The sequence below is a fragment of the Tursiops truncatus genome, chromosome 7, assembly GCF_011762595.2.
Source record: "Tursiops truncatus isolate mTurTru1 chromosome 7, mTurTru1.mat.Y, whole genome shotgun sequence".
NCBI lineage: Eukaryota > Metazoa > Chordata > Mammalia > Artiodactyla > Delphinidae > Tursiops > Tursiops truncatus.
In genome coordinates, this window is record NC_047040.1 from 60,806,640 (window position 1) to 60,829,599 (window position 22,960).

At 36.4% G+C, this 22,960-nt stretch overlaps 1 protein-coding gene and 1 long non-coding RNA gene across 5 annotated transcripts in view; one reads left to right on the forward strand and one right to left on the reverse strand.

Annotated features, from left to right (window-relative positions):
• Positions 1–1,506: 1,506 nt before the first annotated feature.
• The window catches only part of DCAF17 (DDB1 and CUL4 associated factor 17), a 37,401-nt gene continuing 15,947 nt past the window's right edge, over positions 1,507–22,960 (reverse strand). For 3 of the 4 annotated variants that reach the window (XM_019922508.3, XM_019922509.3, XM_073807578.1), the window contains 6 exons: positions 17,583–17,725; positions 13,510–13,619; positions 10,361–10,451; positions 9,561–9,644; positions 7,216–7,371; positions 1,507–6,430 (listed from right to left, as the gene is read on the reverse strand). In XM_019922508.3, coding sequence (XP_019778067.1) covers positions 6,263–6,430; positions 7,216–7,371; positions 9,561–9,644; positions 10,361–10,451; positions 13,510–13,619; positions 17,583–17,725 — 752 coding nt within the window. In that variant the 3' untranslated portion in view covers positions 1,507–6,262. The remainder of the gene's footprint in view (positions 6,431–7,215; positions 7,372–9,560; positions 9,645–10,360; positions 10,452–13,509; positions 13,620–17,582; positions 17,726–22,960) is intronic. The other variant, XM_033860023.2, reaches the window with a different exon arrangement.
• Positions 2,284–22,893, forward strand: LOC141279179 (uncharacterized). The gene is made up of 3 exons (XR_012333100.1): positions 2,284–2,349; positions 17,201–17,338; positions 21,137–22,893. It is a non-coding gene; the product is annotated as an uncharacterized lncRNA (long non-coding RNA).

Here is a 22,960-nt window from a genome sequence, read left to right on the forward strand (position 1 = left end):
GACTTCTGTATATTAATCATGTATCCTGCTACCTTCCTGAATTCATTTATTAGTTCTACTAGTTTTTATGTGGAGTTTTTAGGGTTCTCTATATAGAGTATCACATCATGCAGATTAATTTTGTTTGGCCATTTTGGGAAAACAGTTTGGAAGCTTCTTAAAAAGTTAAGCATATACCTAAACCTATGGCTCAGTCATTCCCTCCTTGGTATTTACCAAACAGAAATAACGTATATGTCTGTCCATAAAAATTTGTATGCAACTGTTCATAGTAGCTTTGGTTGTAGTAGCCAAAAAAGGAAAATAACCCAAATGTACATTAACAGGTAAATGTATTAACAAATTGTGATTATATACATATAATAGAGTGCTACTCATCAATAAAAAGAAATGAACTATTGATACATGCAATGCAGATGGATCTCAAAGTAACAAAACTGAGTGAAAGAAGCCAGAAAAAAAAGTACTTACTATGTGACTTCATGTATATAAAATTCTAGAAAATTCAAACTAATCTAAAGTGACAGTAACAGATTAGTGGTTGCCTTGGGAAGGGGGAAGGGAACAGAGAGGCAAGAGGGAGGGATTACAAAGGAGCAAGAGGAAACTTCTTGGGGTGATGGATGTATTCACTATCTTGATTGTGGCAATGGTTTCATGGATGCATACACGTCAAAACGATCAAACTGTATTATTTAAATATGCATAGTTTACTGTATGTACATTATACCTCAATAAATTTGTTAAGAAAACTAAAAATTTACACATGGCAAACAAACACATAATGTGCTTACTATCATTAGTTAATAAGGAAATATAAATTAAAACCACACAGAGATCTAATATAGTTATTGGGGAAAGCATAAAGGTTGTTTAATATGCTTTCCTATTAGCATCAAAAATTCACCTGATTTAGAAATAACATGAACTCATAATTATTATAGGAAAAGGTCATATTCTGTTTTATTACAATGTTTTGGTGCCATCCTGTCCAGCTCCAGCAGTCATGTGGAAACAGTCTGACATGTCCCTTTAGCAACCTAGGTTTTTCCTAGGTTGGTCTCCATTAAGGCAAAAGTAACTGGTGAGCAATGTATTCCATGTTTGAGAAAGAATAACTCAACCTGAGTTTTAGGTTACCTTAACTATTATCACAAAGAATGTTTTCAGCCGTTCCTTGTAGGGGGTGGTGTTAAAAAAGATGAAGGGATAGATCTGACAAGAGGGCTACTCTAGGCACAAGTATTATAGAAACAATCTAAGTATCAACTGGAAATGATTACACACCCACCAAAAATACTAAGATAAAAACGACAAACACAAATGTTGGAGAAAATGTGGAGTAACGGTAAGTCCCCATTGTTGAAGGCACGTAAAATGGTACAATCCTTTGGAAGAAAGGTCTGGCAGTTTTTTATGAAACTAAACATACACCTACCTTAGGACCCAATGATTCCACCCTTAGACGTTTACTCAAGAGGAATAAAGACATGTGTTCATAAAAAAAATTGTATAAGAATGTTCATAGCAGCTTTATTCATAACAGCAAAAAAAAAAAGAAAGAAAAGTGGAAACAGCCCAGGTGTCCATCAACAGGAAAATGGAAAAAAACAAACTGACATATTCATACAAGAGAATATTCAGCAATAAAAAGGAATGAACCACTGATACAGGCAACATGAATTAATCTCAAAAACATGCTGAGTGAAAGAGGCATTATGCTTTGCATGATTTCATTTATATGAAGTTTTAGAATAGAAAAATTTAATCTGTGAGGCAAAATAATCAGAACAGTAGTTACATCTGAGAGTTGGGGTAGGGAATGACTGGGAAGGGGCATGAGGAAACTTTCTGGCATAATTGCAATGTTCTAAATTTTGAAAAGGGTTTGGGTTACACAGGTGTATGGATTTGGGAAAAATTAGCAAATTTATACTTAACATTTGTGCATTACACTGCATGTGAATGTACCTTAAAAATGAAAAAAATGAAACCATACTAAACCCTACTTAATGATATGCCTTTTGAAGTATTAGGGGGATATATACTGATGTCTGCAATTTATTTTGAAAAGCATCATAAAAATAACATGGATGGATAAGTAATAAAACATGTAGAATAAAATGTAGAATCCATGTGGTTGGTATTTGGGTATTTACTGTAAAATTCTCTCAATTCTGCTGTATGTTTGAAAATTTTTATAATAAAACGATTAGGAAAAGCCAGTTGGTCTTATATTTCTATTATCTATCCTTGGCCTGAAATAAATTATCCTTTCTATAGGATAGAGACTCTATAGAAACACAGGGACCGGAAATTAGCCCTGCATAATCCCTGGGATTCTAAAAGGTAAGTCATACATGTAAACATTGTAAGAAAGGTAAGAAAACACATTAATTATTGAAAAGAAAATCAAGTTACATTAAGAGTAATTACTAATACTGGTGTTTATTATCACCACAAACAAGATGAGAGTACCATTTTTTTGTATCTTTTTAAAAACTGACTTTTTTCAGCCATTGCATGAAGAGCCATCTTTTTTTTTTTTTTTTTTGCGGTACGCGGGCCTCTCCCTGCTGTGGCCTCTCCCGCCGCGGAGCACAGGCTCTGGACGCGCAGGCTCAGCGGCCATGGCCCACGGGCCCAGCCACTCCGCGGCACGTGGGATCCTCCCGGACCGGGGCACGAACCCGTGTCCCCTGCACTGGCAGGCGGACTCTGAACCACTGCGCCACCAGGGAAGCCCAAGAGCCATCTTTTATGTCAAGTTATATACATGAATAGGCCAATTGTGTCTCATCCAAAATCTGTCCAAAATTCGGATATCTAATCAGTTTTTAAAAAGACTTTTAAGCATTTTCGTATATACCCAATGTTATCATTGTTAACATGCTACATATGGGATAAAATAACATCCTTTGCCTTTTGAGAGCTTTAGAGGAAATCTGGCATAAGTTTGTGTCAAACAAATCTGAATGTGTTTCCCATCTCTGCACTTACTAGTTGTAGGCCCTTGGGCAAATTAACTTCTGTAAGCCTCACTTTCCTCATTTTACAAATGAGGAAGAAAAATGGTAGTTCATACCTCATACGGTTATTTTGAATGTTAAGTGAGACAATTCATTTTACATGTATCACAGTGATTGGCAGATAGAAAGCACTCAATAAATATGCTATCATTAAGAAAAAAGTGTGTACAAGAAACAAAACATTTAATTGATGGAAAAATGTGGAACAAAACCTTAGTTTATTTAAATAGAACAGTATCATCTCCTCACAAGGTAGTTCAAATAGCAACTACAATAGGATTTGTTTTGTTTTCTCTCTGAGTTGCGAGAAATGTTTTAGAAAGTCAAAGAACAATAATCTTGCTGCACTGATACTGTGAGAATTCAGACCCTTAGATCAAAGAGAGAAATGCAGAAATATACCTCTCATCAGCTTAATATCTGGACCATCTAAAAGAAGCTACCCTGTTTCACCCAATCTTGCATTAAACATTCAGAAATGTCACCCATATTGTTTTATGCCTGTCACTAGCACCTGTTAAGTAGGCTGGCACATAGTTAAAGCCTCTAAAATAGTCAGATAGAGAGGAGGGTTAAGGAGGGGCAGGAGATATTAACTACCACTTCCCTCTGCCCTCAGGAGAACAGCAGTCTCATGTCTGGCAGGCGGCGGAATGAGCAGCTGCTGCCACTGTAGGGAGCTGGGAAGCCAATAATTTTGGGGGAATCATGCTCTATTGTTTCCTGCTATGTCTGTTACCTGTGCATTTACCACATTCTTTGTTATCTTCTTTATCTCTTGGCACCCTTTTTATTAACCTTCTTGTTAACAATCACGCAGTCCACATTCCCACATGGTGTTACAACTGGCTGAAACTAGGCAGTAGCAGCTTAATTAACTAAGCAGTAGCAGCTTGTCCCTTTAGTTGGGGCATAGCTCTCCTATTTGTTACACTGTCCACAACTCCCTATTGTCTTTCACACTAGGTGCATTTCCTGCCTGGCCCATATGGCATGTGGATCCAGGTCTAGTTTGATTTGGGCAGCAGTGAGACAATAGGCGTTTCTTAGTGCTCAGTTCCTGTCTTGACTGGAAGTATTCCACCCAACCCTGCCCCCACCGAAAAAGCAGCCAAGAATCTCAGATAGTTCTCAGATGCCTTTCTGAACAGATGAGTTCCTTCATAAAAAGAAGGCAATGACTTAGAGAAAGGTAAACTCAACAAGCCTGCTTTTTAAAAAAAAATCTGACAGAATTGAAGTCTTAAGACATCCTTTTCTGAAACACTTTTGGAAATGGAGAGCAGGCTTTCTGCCTTTACATAGCACTGCATTTGCTTTGAAACCCACCATACTGGTTTCTTTTCTTTTCTCTGATATTTATCTATTTCCTCTTATCGAACCTGTTTCAAGGTATAAATTCACTGGGCAGGACTATTTAGATATAGCTCATGTCTAGTTGGAAGTCTGGGGCAATATCTAGCACATCATAACTATTCAGCTATACATAACTGTGCTTTGTAATCACAATCATGTCTCCGAAATACTCTGACTTCAAATATTATATTACATAGTACTATTAAATATGCATAAAACAAGAATGGATTTTTCAACTTGTAGATATAAAAGTATTAGAATTTAATATATGAAGATAGTTTTATCATCTTGCTCATGAGGTAATCAATCACTTTTACTTTCCCAAGTGGTTATTATACATAAGTGCAGATTCAGAAAGATTTATTTTTAGCCAACATATAAATATTTTCCCTTATTCTAAAATGTTAGCAATCTTCTTTTCTATTGCACAAAAGACAGTTTTAGGCTTTATTTTTTTTTAATTTATGGACTCTGCTACTAATTTCTAGACTTTTGGAATAGCTAACGCCTTTCTCTCACCAGCCCTGTTGATCATAATTAGCCTGAAATTTATCTGCAAACTTCAAGGGCAGAACAGGGCAGAATTCACATTGTTCTTAACGTGGCATAAGGCCAAAACTGAAGGAAAAACTGGAGGATTTTGATGTAAATCATCCAAGCTAATATCCCATATTTTAATTTTAAATTTGAATCAGCAATGATTTTTACTGCTGTCTCCTCCCCTTCTATTTTTACTAGTTATTCTTTTGAGCCTGAATCAGAGAAATGTGCTAAACATATGTATTGCAAGCAACTGGATTTTTCAAACAGGAACCACAAAGAAACATTTTCCTCCCTTTACTTGGGTTGCTTTTATTTAACATTCTGAAGAATGATTATCTGAGTTCAAGGATCATATTTTGATCAGTTCTAACAAAGAAGAAAAAATACTCATCTCACAGCTAAGATAGAGCCCAAACCTTTTTCTAGTTGCCAGTCAGTTTCCAAGCTAGTAAGAACTCCTGGGACTTTATCTACTCTTCTACAGGGAGCAGAGCTGGTACAACCCAGGATACCTTTATCTTATTGCCTAGGTATGAAAATATTGCCTAAGCAGAACTGGAAGACTCACCAAATAAATAGAAGAGTGAAATGAATACAACATTCTTAGATGTATTAACAGCTAAACAGCCTACATATGAGAAAAAAAATTTCACTTACAGTTTGCTTGAAATCTTTTACATTAGCCTAATAGAAACACAAAAAACCAATGGGAACATCAAACCAAGAGAATAAAACCATGGAAGAAAAGATATTGGGGAACTACAGCCAATTCCTGATACTATATACAAACACAAAACATATATACATATACATTTTTTTTTAATTGTGATGACACATTTTTGGCTCAAAGTATTATTTCATATTATAGATCTCATTTTCCATCCTTAAACAAAGTTTGGGTGAGAGGATACAGGATTTCTTGATTTCTTTCTGTATCTTTTGTATCTTTCTTTTTATCTCTCACCCTTAGTTTTACTAATCAAAATCCCAGGCCATCCTTTAACAACCACGTTAAACACCTACTCATCAATGACCCTCTCCCAATAATTAGAATTAACCTTTTGCTCTGCTCTTCAATGTTTTATATTTGCATCACCACCCGCCTAAAAACTGCAAAATGTTAGACTTCTTGGGATGTCACTGTAAAAAATCTCTACATAAAATGAAGTACTCACCACCTTGTATGGCAAGAGTTTAAAAAAGAAGTCACAGTCATCTGAAGTCAACACAAGACCTTTTCTGGAAAATACTGGAGAATATGCTATGCAGATAATAAAAAGGAGGACTGGACGTGGCTGCTGGGGTGTTTGGCTAGAAGTCTCAGAAGTTACATCTCAAAATTTAAAATTATTGCAATCTTTTTTACAACTTCTGTTTGTGGTTTCTTCTTCTTCCCCAGGGTCACATACCATCTGGTAAACATAGCAGCTGAAGACCCTGCTGGGTTTCTGTTCTATGTGTAGTACCAAGTCTCTGTCAAAGTAAACTTCGTGGCTATATGTCTGTAACGAAAACAAAGGCAAATGGAATCTCCTCTTCACATAATCATATTCACTGCTGAGTCATTAAAATGTCACAGCGTCTATGCTAGGGATGTTCAAATATATACTTGGAGGCAAAATAGCTGCCAGAAATAGTTTATTTTTCATTATTTGTGGATATGCAGATGACTTATGAGAAAAGCATTACACAAAATGTTGAGAATGAAAAGAACCCTGGACTTAGGAGTCTGAACACCCAGATTCTATTGCCAACATTGCCACTATTTCACTTGTGACCGTGGGCAAGTTGCTAAATCTTTCAGGTTCTCCATTGATAAAACAATGATTGGGTAAAGTAACATCTACTGTTCTTTATAACTTTTATATTCTATAATACTTAGAAGAGCAGACAAACGCTTCTAAGAGTGCTTGAAAACCCTACACGCTTAGATTTGTCTCTATTAAATAACTGTGGGGATTTGATACAGTATATTTTTATTTTTTAAAACATTACCAAACTTATAAAATAGGAGAAAACTAGACTATGGTAAGGAAATAGACAGCATGTCTCATGAAAAAAGCATAAAACTTTATCTTTAAAGCCATTGGTAAGGAGAAATTCTCATCCCTAGAGGAGAAAGTCTAAAGAAGTACTCATTTTGTCCTGCATGTAGGATGATAACCTCTTCCATGTGGTCACTGGTATAGGTGAACCTGGACTGACGTGAACACAGTAACATCTGTTCCAATAAATGTCACCTATAAAGGAAACTCTTACAACTTTGTATTCCATGGACTCTACTCACCACATCCCATGACTCCACGAGTGGAATGCTTTTAAGTAAAGTTCCATATTCATTACAGTGGAAATCCAGGTGAGCTTTTCCTTCAGCATCTATTTGAGTAACAGCTACCACAGAAAGCAAATCTAACTCATCTTCATAGTCCACAATTTTGAAAGTCTTGGGGAATAGATAAGGCAAAAGAAAAGAGGGGCAAAATCCAGTTAGGATTATTTCTACGTTTGTGGCTTAACTACTATTTATAAAAATATGTAGAAAGAAAAATGAATGGGTAGGAGCATAGATAGAAATGTGTTTCCACTTATCTGCCTAGTAAAATATCAGTCTCAAGATTTTTAGGACTCAAGAAGTATCCTACAGATTTTGATGAACACAACCAAGTCTATGTAGATCTCAGCCAAAGTATAACTGAAATCCTCTATTATGACAGCAAGCCAGAGTGTCTCCAAATTTGAAAGAGGTATTCAACTGCTGACACTGATAGGTGTGTTCACTGGTTTCCACATAGGACTAAATATATAAAACTCAGTTCTAAAACTTGAAGACTTCCCACTGTGCTCGGAAGGTTCTCATACCAGAAAAACACAAGTCATTTCAAGAAGAACTGATAGCCCATCATATACTATTTATGACCCTATTTGCCATCCTTTTTAAAAAAAACCCTTTCTTAGGGAATTCCCTGGTGTTCCAGTGGTTAGGACTACACGCTTTCCATCCCTGGTCGGGGAATTAAGATCCTGCAAGCAAAAATGGCTGCTAATACTTGAGGGAGAATATTAGGAACAGAAATCCAACCCACAGAACAGGACTGGGATAAGAGACGTTAGTTAGAAATGATTAATGATGGTAAAGACATTAAGAGAGAAAAATCTAACCCCAGAACTCTGTCTCAAGGACGAAAACCTGGGACTCCAACAGTCTCATGGGGAAGCAGATCTATGCTCACCCATCCAGGGATGGCACATCTTGACAGGCACAGCAAGTTTCTCTTAATCACCAAATACTAAACCTTCACTCACATTTGGTCAAACTGCTTTTTAACCCATTTACATTTTCTGCCTTTACCACCTATGACATAAAAATTTACGTAGATTTATTACCAGTGATTCCTTTTAATTTACTTTTTGCCGTAATCTTACCTTGGGCAAACTTCAAAAGGTGACTTCTTGCCTGAGTGTCAGTAATTTTATAGATTTTAGTCACAACCCCTTTCAACTTTTCCTTTACAGGTGAAAAGTTTTTGTATTCTAATCTCACAATGCAGAGTATCTTTCTCTTTGCTACTACCTTCTCCCTTCTTAAGTATTCTTGCCACTTTTTGGTAACTTTGGCATTTTTTTTTTGGTATTTTTTTTTTGAATACAGTTTTACCTACAGGGTAGGAAGCTTTCTGCTTTGTTCTCGATGGTTCAAAAGAATAAATATATATTTGGTTCAAAAGAATATATATTTTTTCTTTTTTGAGAGTAGCCACATACTGTGCCACCTCCAACCTATTTTAAAAGATTTTCAAAAACTATCCTTAGGGCTTCCCTGGTGGCGCAGTGGTTGAGAGTCCGCCTGCCGATGCAGGGGACACGGGTTTGTGCCCCGGTCCAGGAAGATCCCACATGCTGCAGAGCGGCAAGGCCTGTGAGCCATAGCCACTGAGCCTGCACGTCCGGAGCCTGTGCTCCACAACGGGAGAAGCCACAACAGTGAGAAGCCCGCGTATTGCCAAAAAAAAAAAAAAAAAAAAACTATCCTTAGAGATCTACTCAATATTTCTACTTAGAAATGGTCATATGAACTATATAGTTATAGAGTCTAAAGGGATTCAGTATTTACGCAAAGGCTATATATTTGAAGTATGAACACTTTGAGTTGATTTCATAAGTAATTCCAGTGCTTTTTCTTTTTTAAGAAAAGGATAAAAATGTATTAGCTTAGTGACTGGCAATGTCAAGTTGAGGCCAAAGGCTGAACTGATTTACCACACCCTTACACCCTCCTCCTCTGGCTCATGAACATTAACAAATACATCTATGTCTAGTAAGTGAAAAACAAGGCAAAAGCCATAGTCATCAAGATGTAACTCAATAATTTTCTATTAAGAGATTTCCCTAGGAAGTGTGCATATCAACAAAACAATAAGCTAATAATAGTGTTTTCAAATTATTTCGGTCCTATGAAATCTTCTGCAAACAAAATCTTAAGAATAATTCCAATATTAAAAGAGAGGAGACAGAGACACATCGGTTCAAATAGCACACACACTCCTGCAGACTAAGGTTGCATGGAGCTCCCCAACCTCTACCCCAGGGCAAGTTCATACAAGCTTAGTTTATTATTTCTGGCTAAAGTAATACCTCTTGTTCTGGGTCATCATCCAGAAGGTTAAAGCTTTTTTTTACCACCCGTCCAGAAGCTGTAACAGTGGGTAAGTTTTCATTCTATCATATGGAGAGAAATAAAAATATATGACAAGTCCTATTATGTAGTCAATGGCAAAACTGTATTAACGAATTTGTTAACTAACCAACCCTTCTCTAACATCCACAATTCTTTCCTCAACTGAGAAAATTCTGAACCAGATTTTGGATCCTCCAATTAATAAAAATACTTTATTAAAGTTTTTAATGGATAAAATACCAAACTAGAAATACAAAGGTTACAGATTTGTTACTTCACCTGCCCTTCTGATTTCTGCCTTAGTATAGTACAGCAAATAAAGAGTCGATCTGCTTTTGGAAATTTCCCTCTGCATGATTTTCTTCAGGCTCTTAATTTGTATGCTAAAGACAAAGAACCATTTGGAGTCAAAGAATGGTGTGTAATTTTTTAAAGTTTATATCTAACCTTTCTTACCCTAAGTGTGCACAATTAATTAAACCCAAAGGTTGATAATTCATCAATAAAAACTTAAAGAGAAACCCAGAAAGGAAACAGAAATAAGCAAAAGATAAAGTCAATATAATCAGCTCTCTTCAAATCTCATAGATATTATACATGGGGCTAAGACTAGCTACCCATGTAGACAAAATGAACAGACTTTTATAGAACTGTGCTTTTCTTTTCTGCCACACTAAAAGAGAAATACATTTGCATATTATATTCTTATATAGAAAGACAGTGATATACAAAGGATTTTAAAGTACTCCTGACTTACTTTGTTCTTCTCCCTGTTGGCCAAAATGACAAAATCTTCAGAGATCTGATGCTGGGCACTATTATTTTCTACTTCACTTAGCTTTAAAACTCTGAAAAGGTAAAAAGGATTCTAAGAACCTAAGATCTTAACACACCATCAAAATGTCAAAGTTGAACTAATGAAAAGAAACTTAACAAATGAAAATTATGGTAACAACACTGAGTTAGTTCTCTTCTCCTCCTGATTAGTCCAAAATATTAATGTCTGATAACTTAAGTGTCCATAAATTTCTTCAAATTTAGAGATTCTGTTAAACAGAAAAACAGGATATGTGACAACAGGTGCTACTGAAGTAGGTAATGCAGCAGCTTGCTGAGGCTTACACTATCTTCCAAACTGGCTTAATGAAAGTTACTCTAAAGAACCTCCTCTCTACCATCCTGCAACAGGTCTTCAACATTTCAGCTTTAACAATGGCATTATAGTAGATATTTATATTTTTATTTCTGAAGATAGAATGAGGTATCAATGAACAACACTCAGAGTTAAATATAATATAGACTGGACTGGCAACTAAGTTCTAAACCGAGAGTTTTCATAGTAGAGTAGTATTTTAAAACTGCAAATGACTTAATTCTTTTCTTTTTTCTTAAGGTTATATTTAAAGATTTGAGTTTTCTGAGTGCAAATGACCTCACGGATCGAGCTTATTAAGCAAGTGAAAGTAAAAGAATATTCTCACCACCTACACAAATCTGTTCACAGCATTAACAAGCATCAAAAGCACAATGTCCTCAAAGCTTAAAGTCTCAAATGCAGGCAAAGAGAACAGCAGGGAGAAGCAGCCACTGTGGCCAGAGAGAGCTGGAGGCCTTAGAGTTTGCCAGAGACAAAGAAATCAGATTACATTTTAAATTCCTTAATTAGTTATCTTAATTAGTGCCAATATTTAAGAGTGCCTATCTTTTAAAACCTAGCAAAAGGGCACACACTCTTTGTGGACCTTATTTTCTTAAACTCAAACTAATATAAAAGATGTGTGGTAACAAACATTAAGAGTAAGGTTTATTGGGCTTCCCTGGTGGCGCAGTGGTTGAGAGTCTGCCTGACGATGCAGGGGACACGGGTTCATGCCCCGATCCGGGAGGATCCTACATGCCGCGGAGTGGCTGGGCCCGTGAGCCATGGTCGCTGAGCCTGCGCGTCCGGAGCCTGTGCTCCGCAACGGGAGAGGCCCACGTACCGCAAAAAAAAAAAAAGAGTAAGGTTTATTAAAGCTGACCATACTTTTTATGACTTATTATAAAAGTTCATAATCTTTTTTCATTAAGTCCCTTCATCCTCCTTATAACTGATTCAGAGTAGACGAATTATCATGAAGCATACAAAATAAAGAACGCAGACACTACTCCTCTTATTCAACAAATACTTACTGAGCACCTACTCTGTATTAAGACCTATGCTCAGTGCCAGGGTTACAGGTGTCAACAAGACAGACTCTCTCCCTATCATGGAGCTCATGATTCCCAACCTAGATATTCAAACAGATAATCATACAAATAATTAATTTAAATTGCTGTAGGTGCTACAGAAGATTATATAGTGGGTAGAGTGAAAATATGATGGGGCAGCTAATCTAATGAAGGGTGCCAGGGAAGCACTCTTTGAAAAAGGGACATTTAAGGGGGCATAAAATATGAATAGAAATTAGGCAAAACAGGTAGGGGAAACAGACTTCAAATAGAGGGAACAGGTCCTTAGCTTTGTGAAAAGACAGCATGACTGAAGTAAACTGAGTGGGAAGAATCTTTTAGACCAGCTAAGTATGTTGGTCTTTATCTTAAGTGCAATAGGAGGTCATAAAAAGGTTAAAACAGAATTCACTTGGTTAGGTTTTTGTGTTTGTTAATGTTTCTAAAAATCACTCTAGTTGCTGAGAAGAAAACAGACTTAAAGAGTAAAAAGTAGATCCTTGGGAGTCCGGTAAGAAGGCAAATATTATAGTCTAGGCTAGTGATGACAATGATCTGACCAAGGTGGTGACAGTGGCCAAGGGCAGAAAGAGGCAGATTTAAGAAATGTTTAGTAGCAAAATAAACTGGATTGATGGGATATATGGTGCGTGTGTGTGTGTGTGTGTGTGTGTGTGAGAGAGAGACAGAGAGAGGGAGAGAGAAAATGCAAGTGAGTGTTTAAGTACACGTATACTGATGAAAGACAAGAAGGTAAGAAAGTGTCAACAATGATTCCAGACTTATGACATAAACTTAGATGAGAGGTTTGTGCTAAGAGAAATTTTGGAGTTTTGGTGTATACAGGATCTTTAAAGCCAAGGGAATAAACAGGAGAATCAAGCAGAAAGGGAACGAAGAGTGAGAAAAGAGGGTCTAAGTCCTGAGGACTTAAAGTCTGAGTAGAAGATAAAGAACGTGGGCTTCCCTGGTGGCACAGTGGTTGAGAGTCCGCCTGCCGATGCAGGGGACGCGGGTTCGTGCCCCGGTCCAGGAAGATCCCACATGCCGCAGAGCGGCTGGGCCCGTGAGCCATGGCCGTTGAGCCTGTGCGTCCGGAGTCTGTGCTCCACAACGGGAGAGGCCACAACAGTGAGAGGCCCGCGTACACCAAAAAAAAAAAAAAAAAAAAAGAAGATAAAGAACGTGAATGGATACTAAGACAGACAGATCAGAGAGGGAAGAAAATATTCAGGAGCACTGTGGTGTCAGGGAAGCCAAATGAAGAGTGTTTCAGGGAAGGAGAGGTCAACTGTGTGGAAGATGTGGGTAAACTAAATACAACAAGATTTACTTCAAACAACCTGCTGCTTCTCCAGCAGTAAGGCTGTCTTTTAGAACAAAGATAAATCATCTCTCTCATTAATCCTGGAGAATGAATTAAGACCTGATGAGGATGAACCAATATGTAATCTTTTCCTCACACGTCATCTATCATCCAACAAAGAACTTACTCAAATGTAATATTTACAAACAGTAATGATGAGGTTGAAAGAATAAAGTCAGGTTTTCTAGATGCCATTCTCTGAGGAAGCACCCTACAAAAAGTTAATTATTTCCACAATTTGCTCAGTAGTTAGCTGGCAAAAATAAAGATGCCAATAAATACTACCAAAGGCTACTTTTAACTTTAAAGTAACTAAGGAAAATACTCACTTGACCTGATTTGGGCCAACATGTATTATTCTACCAGAAGCATCAGGATGGAAATAGATCCAGTCAGATTCTAGAGAACAACACTCCATTTCTTGGACCCCGTTTTTTGCCTGAAATTGGAACAAAATATTGAAAATAAAAATTAAGGAAAAATAAAATAATTTTTCCAATCCAGCATCAGTGATAGATCAGTAAGTCAAAAGTAAAGGAAGAGAAAACATTAACCAGCTGAACTGGGATGTGTATTAGGGCTGAATTAGGACACTCAAACTTGAGAAATCCAGAACATTTCAATTCAGAAATTTCATAGATGCACCATGCACTATATATTATAGCTCACAAATAATAAGTTACCATATCTCAAGCACCTAATGTATGTCTGGCACTGCATTAGATGTTTTATACTCATTATTTCTTTTGATCTCAGCAATACTTGAAGCATATATTGCTATCCCCATCTTATGGATGAGGAGACTGATGCACAAAGAGGATAAATCATTTGCTTAGTATTCAGCACCTACTAAACAGCAGATTAGACTCCAAAGTCCATGGATTTTCCATTATTTAACTCTGCCATAATTATGTACATGCAGTCCCCCACAACATCCTTCTCCCTTCCCTATCCTCAACAAACTGTCAATCAGAAGAGTAGATAGCACAAAAATAAACATGCAACCAAACAGGTCATACAATCTCCTTGCAAAAGTCAGATGTTAAACTCTAATGCTGAGGAAACGGTCTAATACTGCTTAGCACTTAAGGTAAGTAGAGAGATTGATTTCATAGTAGTATATTTATACATTAAAATAAAGAAAAAGATACCTCCATATGTGATCACATATGTAATAAATGTTTTACCTTATACACAGGAGCACTGGGGACTAATACCAGCATGGATATATCAACTTCACTGGCTTTATCCAAGTCACTTAACTTAATTTTTCCAATGTAAAATGAAATGATGTCATCTTTCCTATTAGATACTCATAAAAGTTTCTGATATATAAAATTATTAATTCCATTAGCATATACTGACAGGACACAATGTTTAAGGTATCACACTAGGCACTAAACATAATCCTTGTCATCAAGAAGCTCATATTCAAGAAGGGAGATAGGGGCTTCCCTGGTGGCGCAGTGGTTGAGAGTCCGCCTGCAGATGCAGGGGACACGGGTTCGTGCCCCGGTCCGGGAAGATCCCACATGCCGCGGAGCGGCTGCGTCCGTGAGCCATGGCCGCTGAGCCTGCGTGTCCGGAGCCTGTGCTCCTCAACGGGAGAGGCCACAGCAGGGAGAGGCCCACGTACCGCAAAAAAAAAAAAAAAAAAAAAAAAAAGAAGGGAGATAGAAACAGAAATAGAATAAGGCAGTGTAGAAAACAAAGTGGTCAAGCTATGCACAGGATATTATCAAGCATCCAACCCAAGTAAGCAGAATTTCAGGAGCCTGAACTCTGCCTTGAAATGAGAATAAAGTGGCTAGAAAGAAGAGACAGCAAAATCAAAAGCACAGAAGTGTTGATCCATTTAGCATGTATATGCACAAACACGAGTAGCAGATAAAATTAAATTGAGAAGTAGAGTGTCCAGCCATGAGACTGGAGAGGTAGGCTGAGGTTACATCACAAGTGCTTTGTATGCCATGCTTTTTTAAAAACTGGAATTTAACACATTTTAGGTATCAAATTAGCACATGCATTTTAATTTTTTAAGAATTTTTATAAGTATCCTAACGATTTCTAATAGAAATGGTGGTATTACTGCATTTTACATATAAGAAAATCAATACAATTAAACATCTTTGTTGCAACCACTAAAACAATGTACATTTTGGCATCAGCTCCAAATGCTCCTTTGTTTAATATAAAACTTTTTTTTTTTGCAGTATGTGGGCCTCTCACTGTTGTGGCCTCTCCTGTTGCGGAGCACAGGCTCTGGACGCGCAGGCCCAGCGGCCATGGCTCACGGGCCTAGCCGCTCCGTAGCATGTGGAATCTTCCCAGACTGGGGCATGAACCCGTGTCCCCTGCATTGGCAGGCAGACTCTCAACTACTGCGCCACCAGGGAAGCCCACTATAAAACTTTTTTATGCTGTGTGTGTATGTATGTGTGTGTGTATATATATATATACACACACACACAAAAAAAACCCATATCTTTCTTTCTTTAGGAGACTATTCTCTTTATTATAATATCTAAATACAACATGCAAAAGAAACATTATCTCTTTGTGTTAAATACTAGGCAGCATTATTATCAGCTTCTGTAGTTTTTATTATTTGCTCAAATGCTAGTTTAAAGCTCAGTTTAATAGAAAGCTATGAATCATTTTCTGAATTCTTCAGTTTGCCTACATGTATGTTTTTGGGTTATGTATTTTTCTGACTGACAGGTGGGGAGGTAATGCACATATGCATCATTAAGGTAATATCACCTCAACAAAGTTGTCGAGCAAAAGGACTGAAAACTCCCCTGGATTTAGCAATTATTTATGAATATGTTGAAATAAGATCTGACTAAATGTTATAATCAGTAATCATACAAGGAGAATACTTGACAGGCATGCTTGATGTAGATGTTGAAGGCCATTTTGTACACACACATAAAAGAATATGTATTATCAGTTCTTATATAAGAAGAATATGTACTAAATGTCTAGAATGTGAACTGTGCAGGGTTTGACTAGATAGAAAAGTTCAGCAAAAAAGAGATGTGGGGCTTCCCTGGTGGCGCAGTGGTTGAGAGTCCGCCTGCCGATGCAGGGGACGCGGGTTCGTGCCCCAGTCCGGGAAGATCCCACATGCGGTGGAGCGGCTGGGCCCGTGAGTCATGGGAGGCCCGCATACCGCAAAAAAAAAAAAAAGAGATGTGACAGGTCCTGGTTGCTGAAGGATGTCCACTGCTGGGAGGTGAATAATCAAACCACAGACTTGTGGGAAACAGTCCGCATTTGTAAAAGAGGATGTCACTGGGCTGGGCCAAACAGGAGCTCCCACATGTGATAGGTTAATGAGAAAATGGAAGGGAAGAATGCTCCTGCAAAAAGACAAACAAACAAACAAAAAACGAGAACACACTATACACCATGTTCCCTGGTGGCCATGACACCAAAGGAAATAGATAAATGGACCCAAGACTGTGTACGTCTTCGGTGTGGTGAAAGGTGACCTGTGACTCTCAAAGCCACTGGGTCCAACAGTGACTGATGGAAAAAGATTCTGGAAGAGAAGCATGTGGAATAAGCTGAGTCTGCCTCATAAAAAGTTCATTTGATGTATCAAGAGGCTCCAGAAATAAACTAAACTAAATCAGCAATATAAAACAAAGATAGAACCCCCCTCCTCTGCGCACTCACTCTTGTACTTATCTCAATCACTGTACTTAACGGACTGCATCTTATTTCCCTACACATTTGCTTTCTTTTGAGAGTGTAAGCAACTTGTGGGAAGAGAATGTGTCCCCAGCCAAGTCTGGCACACAGTAGGCCCTCAATAATGTTTATTAAATGATAAATCAATGCCTAAGTCATTTTTAAAAAGAAAAATTAACTCAAGGGGTAATTTTTTGTCTTGTCTTGCCATATACCCTTTCTTTCTATTCTGCCATATATAACTTTAAAATATCCTTGAAAACTCAAAGTGTTTCAGTGTTTATACCATGACCAACAGAGTTCAATCTGGTTCTGCTCTAGAGAGCCAAGAGCAACAAACCATGAAGAAGCAGAACCAACTACACACTCCACCAGTAATTTCAGAGGCAGCCTGAATACATTCCATCAACGATTCCCACTATGCAGCTTCAGAGATGTTTAAATGGGATCAAGGAGATGGTAAGGACAAAAAACCTAATAAATCTTTGGTGTCCTGAGAATTTTCAAATGTTAATGTTTCAAATTCTGGGTAGCACATACAAGTGTTTGCTATATTCTTTGTACTCTCCTGTACTTTACGTTGTTTACAAATTATTAATACAAACAAAAAAGTAATTCTTAGGATTGTGGACCTATTAGAGAAGTAGAGAATAAAGAATTTCTGATATAAATTTACTACTGAAGTCTGACCACCTTGATTTACCAAGGAATTGTCCTTTAGGGCACAAATATGGAAAACTCCTTTTTGTTTCTTCTTATTAGGTGTGATAATGTAGTGCCAAGGATGGCCTCCAATCTGAAAAGCATTCTCCAGGGAGGACACCTCAAAGAGCAGTGGTGGTGTATCTGCAGAGATAGACAAAAGGAATGTATTAGCTCCTTTATTCTGGTAGCCTTGGATCATTCATTAACTGAACTCAACCTTTGCACGCATCATCTATGAACTTCCACTAATGAAAAATTACTATGTTCAAGGAAAGAAAATACAATCAGGAAAGATGCTTATTGCTTATTTCCATAGTCTTAAGAAAAGAAAAATCTGATAGGAAACAACTGTTAGGTTATGAGTCAACTTCCCAGACATCCGTTTTCAGGATATGTGTGACATGCAGCTGGATGGAGATAAAAAATGGGCTGAAGGTGCTTATGATGGCAAAAATGACAAAGTATACCTAACAAAAGCAGCTGCCATTTAATAAGCACCGGCTATCTACAAGGCTTGGTTAGATACTATTTCCATCTCTCGTAACAATCCAACAAGGTATTAGGTCTAATACTTCCTTCAAATGTGAGGAAGAGAACCTTCATATTCTAGACTAACCGGTTATATTTAGCAAACTTTACAAAAGAAGTGTTGCTTAAGATTTCCACTTCTGAAATAATGAAAAGTAACCACTTAGGATGGGTCCTGTTACCGTGGAAGCTTTATCAAAGGATAGCCACTACTACTAGTATAATCATTAGACAAGTTAATTTTAAGGTAGTTTAGATACATCCAGTCAGTCACTGTCTGTTGGAGACTGACAACACAAAAGAACTATCTGTTAGTGCTTCCTAGTCTTCTTCTTTGATGACAATTAATTTTATATAGAGCATAACAGACTTACTTTTGGAGACATGTATAAATGGAAGGTAGTGCTGCTTATGAAGACCAGAATTCCTTTGGGGCAGCCCTACTGAAATACCACATGGTCTGTTTGTGAAGGTGACTAATCAGAGTCCTTTGTTTATGCCTCTAACTTGAGAGTTTAATCTTTGGCTTATGAGGCCACCACTGTCAGTAAAGGGACTTGTCTTAGGGAGACCATTCACTCAAAAAATCACATGTTACATATAGAAGTGTGTGCCTTATTAGGTTTCTTCATAAGGGCAATTTACTACTTAAAGCTATACAAAGAGAACAACAAATAATGAAAAGTGAGTTTACAAACTGACAATCTTAAGGAGAAAGAAGAGATAAGTATAAACATATCAACTATATTTAAAGTACCTTTTTTTTAAAACCTTTTAAGAGAAGGGTAATATTCTTAATATATAAAGAAATCCTTTTTAAGTAATAAGAAAATGATGGACACCCCAATAGAAAAATGGGCAAAGGACATCAGTTGGTAAATTGTGAAAGGTACATAAACATCATGTGTGATAATATGGTGGCTACCAAATGATGGTGGATGAGGAAAAGAAGAATTATAAAGAGAAAAAAATACAATTAGAGTTTGAATTTGGGGTTAAAAATTTAAGTAGGTATGTTGTAGAGAATATAAGGTAGGAATTCAAAATAGGAAAAAAAAATCAATGCAAAAAGATGTATTTAAAAAGAAATACTTTTCCCAGCAGTTGCTAAAAATAGCCCAAAAGCACAGCATGACTCTGCTCACCACAACCCTGGTGGGTCCCCATTAGCCCCAAGAGCCCAAATTTTGATCTCTAATACTATTCTCAATTGAAAGGGCCTAGGAGTTCTCAGAGAATGGCTGATTCCATGTCTTGTGATGAGGAAATTTTAGGATCATTAATAATTACAGGAACATTCTTATATTATTTATAATCACAGAAAATTAAAAACAACCTAAATGTCCATTGTAAACTGGTTAAATAAATTTACAGTTCATGCGTTTAATGGTACATAAGTTGAGATTTTAAAACCTTGAGGAGCTTAGCATGTGCACATATATACACAGGACCACTCTTTGGCAAAGGTAATATAAGTACTGCATTCAAAAAGCATCAGAAGAAATATAATGAAAACTAAGTTTTCCTTCCATCTGTATCCCTCAAAGATAACTACTATTTATCAGTCTTCTGTGTGCCCTTCCAGATATTTCAAGCAATCCTAAAGGCATATACTCATATATCTATACTTTTAATATATGCATATGAATACTTAACACAAATGAGGTTTTTTATATACATAGTTTTGCACTCCTTGTTTTACTTACTAATATATATTGGAAACTTCTCTATACCAGTGCAAAAAGAATTCCTGTTTCTTTTTAACAATTAAGTTTATGACATAGCCAAACAATCATAGAATACTAATGTCACCTATCAATGTATCAATATACATTGTTTCCAATCTTTTGCTGTTAGAAACAATGTTGTAACTGTACATTTGTCATTTTGTACACATGTGAATGTATCTGGGATAAATTCCTAAAAATGGAATTGCTCAAAGAATATATGCATGTAAAATTTTGAAACATACTGACCAATTGTCCTCCCCAAGGGACTCCAATAATAAATGAAAGTGCCTTTTCTATACTCTCACCAACCCTGTTACCTAACTTTTTGATATTTGAGAATCTGAAAAGAAGTATCTTATGATAGTGTTAACTTGCGCTTCTCTTATCAGTGACGTTGGGCTTTGTCCTCCCCAAATTAAAAGTCATTTATATTTCCTCTTCTTCTGAACAATATCCTTTGCTCATTTTGTTGTTGTTGTTGTAGTCACTTCTTCTTACTGGTCTGTAGAACTCATATATAAGGAGGAAATTACCCCTTTACAGTGTATGTTGCAAATATATCCTGTTCGTTGTTTGATTTTTGAGTTGGTTTATGTGTGTGCTTTTGTTTTTTACCTTGCAGCACTTTATTTTTATGTAGCCAAATTTGTCAATCCCTTCTTTAATGGCTCTGCATTTGTGTCAGAAAGCTCTTCTCAACTCTGAGATAAAAAGATTCTCTAAGTTTTCTTATAGAACTTTAAATCTTTGATCCATCTATTATTTCTTTTGATGTAAAGAGATAGAACTCTGACTTTGTTTTCATAAGACCATCTATTAAATAATCTAGATGGAAATTAATATTTGTAATATATTAACATTTAAAAGTGGGTTAGGCTACAGATATATGCAATAATATGCAATGAATCTCAAAAATAATATGGTGAGTGAAAGAAGCCAGATAAAAAAGTACATATCATATGCTTCCATTTATATGAAACTCCAGAAAACTAGAGTGAAAGAAAGCAGGTTCATTGGTTGCCTAAGGCGGGGGATGGGGAGGGAATTGACTGGAAAGGGCACAGGGGAACATTTTGGAGTGATGAAAAGATTTTAAATCTTGATTGTAGTAGTGGTTTCATGGATATAAACATTTGGCAAAACTCAAATTGTACAGTTAAAATGAGGGCATTTAAGTGCATGTAAATTATACTTTGAGTTCTTTTTTTAAATTATTTTATTTTATTTTAATCATTTTATTATTTCTTTTCTTTTCTCTGTTTTTGGCTGCACCGTGTGGCTTGTGGGATTTTAGTTCCCTGACCAGGGATAGAACCTGGGAGCCCAGCAGTGGAAGCACGGAGTCCTAACCACTGGACCACCAGGGAATTGCCATTATTTAATTCATTCATTCATTCATTCATTATTTTTTTAAAAAGCAAGTTATGAAAGAGTATTCACAGTATGATTCTTTTTTGGTTTCAGACATATATACATTACAAGATTACCAAAAAAACACACTGAGGTGATAACAGTTAATTCTATGCAGGAGGACTATGAGTATTTTAAACTTTCTCTGTTTATCATTATTTCCTAATTCTTCTGTAATGAAAATGAATTGCTTTGCATTTTTTAAAAAAAGTTATTTACAGTTAAAAGGAATAATTTTGTACAGAGCTTAATGATCCTGAAAAACAAATCTGTAGAAATGAATAGGATTTCAGTCAATATAGTCTGAAAAAATACTCAAAGTTTCCAACATAGTATGCTACTTTTCTAAGCTAAATGTCCAACAATTGCTGTATTGTTTTACAATGGCATGTGATATCACAGATATTTTCAAATGTTATTATTTTAAAGTTGATAAAAGTGAGGCCCAGAGAGGTTAAGTAATTTGCTCACTATCATAACCACCAGTTAGTAGTGGAATTTCACTCTTACTAGTAGCAGAACAAGATTGTGATCCCAAATCTAGTCTTCTCTCTACAAACAGGGACCAAAATCACAGCACAATCAAAGGCTCTATGAGCTTTCTTTATCACCCTGTTCTTTGCTTTATTTGCTTACTATCTGCATTTCAATGAGAACAATGTACCATTTGGGGAAACTCTCTTCAAAATAATACATTGTAGTTACTACTGGAGCCTGTAGTTTTAAAATTCTTAATAGATTCCTGCTAGCATATTTGTATCAAATATAGGAGGTATTGCTGAGGCTGAGTTATCACAGAACTGCCTAATTCAGCTTGTCCAAGACATCTAAAACCCCGAGTAATTTTTAGAATATTTATTTTGAGTTTCTTGAATAATGGCTATACTGGACTCTGTTTTTATAGTCTGTCATTTACTAATAAAAAGAACATCTCCTTTCTCACAATTAAATCTTTCATTTGTTTCTTGATCTGTTGATGATGTAATGTTAAATAGTAATAATAGAAAAAAATTACTGTCTTATTTTGACCCACATTAGAAAAACCTTTGGAGTTTCACCTAAATATGTGATGTTTATTGGTTAGAAGTAAAAGGAAATATCCTCAATATGACAAAGAATGATTCTTTTTTAAAAAAATATTTATTTATTTAAATTTATTTGGTTGCCCCAGGTCTTAATTGCGGCAGGTGGGCTCCTTAGTTGTGGCATGTGGGCTCCTTAGTTGTGGCATGCAAACTCTTAGTTACAGCATGCATGTGGGATCTAGTTCCCTGACCAGGGATCAAACCTGGGCCCCCTGCATTGGGAGCCTGGAGTCTTAACCACTGTGCCACCAGGGAAGTCCCAAGAATGATTCTTAATGAACCAAGACTAAAGATAAACAAATATTAGGATAACAAAATGTATTATCTTTTTAAATTTATTCATATCAGTTTTACATCTGTCTGCATTAAATAATTCTTGTATTGCTGAGATGAACTCTGGTCAGTCATGGTTTATCTAACACACATCGCTCAATTTGAGTAGCAGTTCATTTCCTTTTAATAAACTGCTGAATTTGATAAGCTAATTAAATATAGAACATTTTTATTATATTTATAAAATTATGTATAATTTTTTTGTGCTTTGTTGATCTTTAAGTTGGGTAAATTTCACAGAATTGTAAAATTTTAAGTTATAAAGGAACTAAGATGGTATCATTTGCTGC